The sequence below is a fragment of the Austrofundulus limnaeus genome, unplaced genomic scaffold (assembly GCF_001266775.1).
Source record: "Austrofundulus limnaeus strain Quisiro unplaced genomic scaffold, Austrofundulus_limnaeus-1.0 Scaffold794, whole genome shotgun sequence".
Lineage (NCBI taxonomy): Eukaryota > Metazoa > Chordata > Actinopteri > Cyprinodontiformes > Rivulidae > Austrofundulus > Austrofundulus limnaeus.
The window spans coordinates 1-1124 of NW_013953196.1; the positions used below are offsets into that span (position 1 = coordinate 1).

Sequence of the window (1124 nt, forward strand, 5' to 3'; positions counted from 1 at the left end):
ACACACACACACACACACACACACACACACACACACACACACACACACACACACACACACAATGGGGGAAATAAATAATAAGCAAAGTAGTAAGTGCCACTAGTAAGTAGTAAGCAAAATCAGCAAGAGATCAAATACTTATTTCCCTCACTGTATAGACACGCACACACACATCTGTATTTTAAATTTACATTTATTTTATCTTTTTATTAATCCTTCTAGTTAAGTTTGTATGGTGTTATACAATGTACTGTTGTTTTTATTCGATTGTTTTTCATTCCTGCTGCTCTGATTTTGTACTCTCCACTTCCTGCTGTGACAACGTAAATTTCCCACTTTGAGGGACTACTAAAATCTTGTTTGGTCTCATCTCGGTTCATTACAGAGAAACAAATATTTCAAGCCTTTATTTCTTGTAATTTTGATGACTATGGTTCACAAACAATTTAAAAAAATACCAAATTCTGTGTCTGAAAAATTTTAATATTGTGAAAAAACAATACTGGATTTCAGTGTTTCAGTGATATAAGTGTAACTACTAATGTATCCACATACTTATTGACAAATAACAGGCATTAATTACCTGAAAGCTCTCTGTTGTAGTAGTTCCCAGACAGAGTAAAGCTGGATTTACCTTCCTGGATGGAACCAATACGCTGCAGTACAAAAAGCCCTGCAATGACAAAATGTTTCAGATTATTAAAGAATCACAGCTGGACCAGCTGCAATATGTTAGAGATTTAAACTCCTATCATGCAGCACTGCATAGTGACACAGATTAATGTAATGATGTTTCCACACACAAAAAAAAGAGGGAATAAATAGACAGGTACATGGTGTGTAATCAATGACTCAACAGCATCTAAGAATAATCCAGATTTTTGTCTTAAAATGAAAAACTTTAAACTCTAAGAAGCTGTTCAGAAATCTCTGCATTATCATCAGCGAACAAAACATATTTTAGGACAATGTTGCCATGACTTTGGAAGCTTTTAATAAGTTAGTTGACTACTTTTGTTTTATTGGTAGGCACATTTGTGATACATTTTAAAATACACCTCAAACTGTTTTTGTGTGTGTGTGTGTGTGTGTGTGTGTGTGTGTGTGTGTGTGTGTGTGTGTGT

At 34.4% G+C, this 1124-nt stretch overlaps 1 protein-coding gene across 1 annotated transcript in view; it reads right to left on the reverse strand.

The window, feature by feature from the left end:
- Nucleotides 1-583: 583 nt before the first annotated feature.
- vps13d (vacuolar protein sorting 13 homolog D) overlaps nucleotides 584-1124 on the reverse strand; it is a gene marked incomplete at both ends in the record, with an annotated part of 75956 nt that continues 75415 nt past the window's right edge. The window contains 1 exon segment of the mRNA XM_014028664.1: nucleotides 584-673. Coding sequence (XP_013884118.1) covers nucleotides 584-673 — 90 coding nt within the window.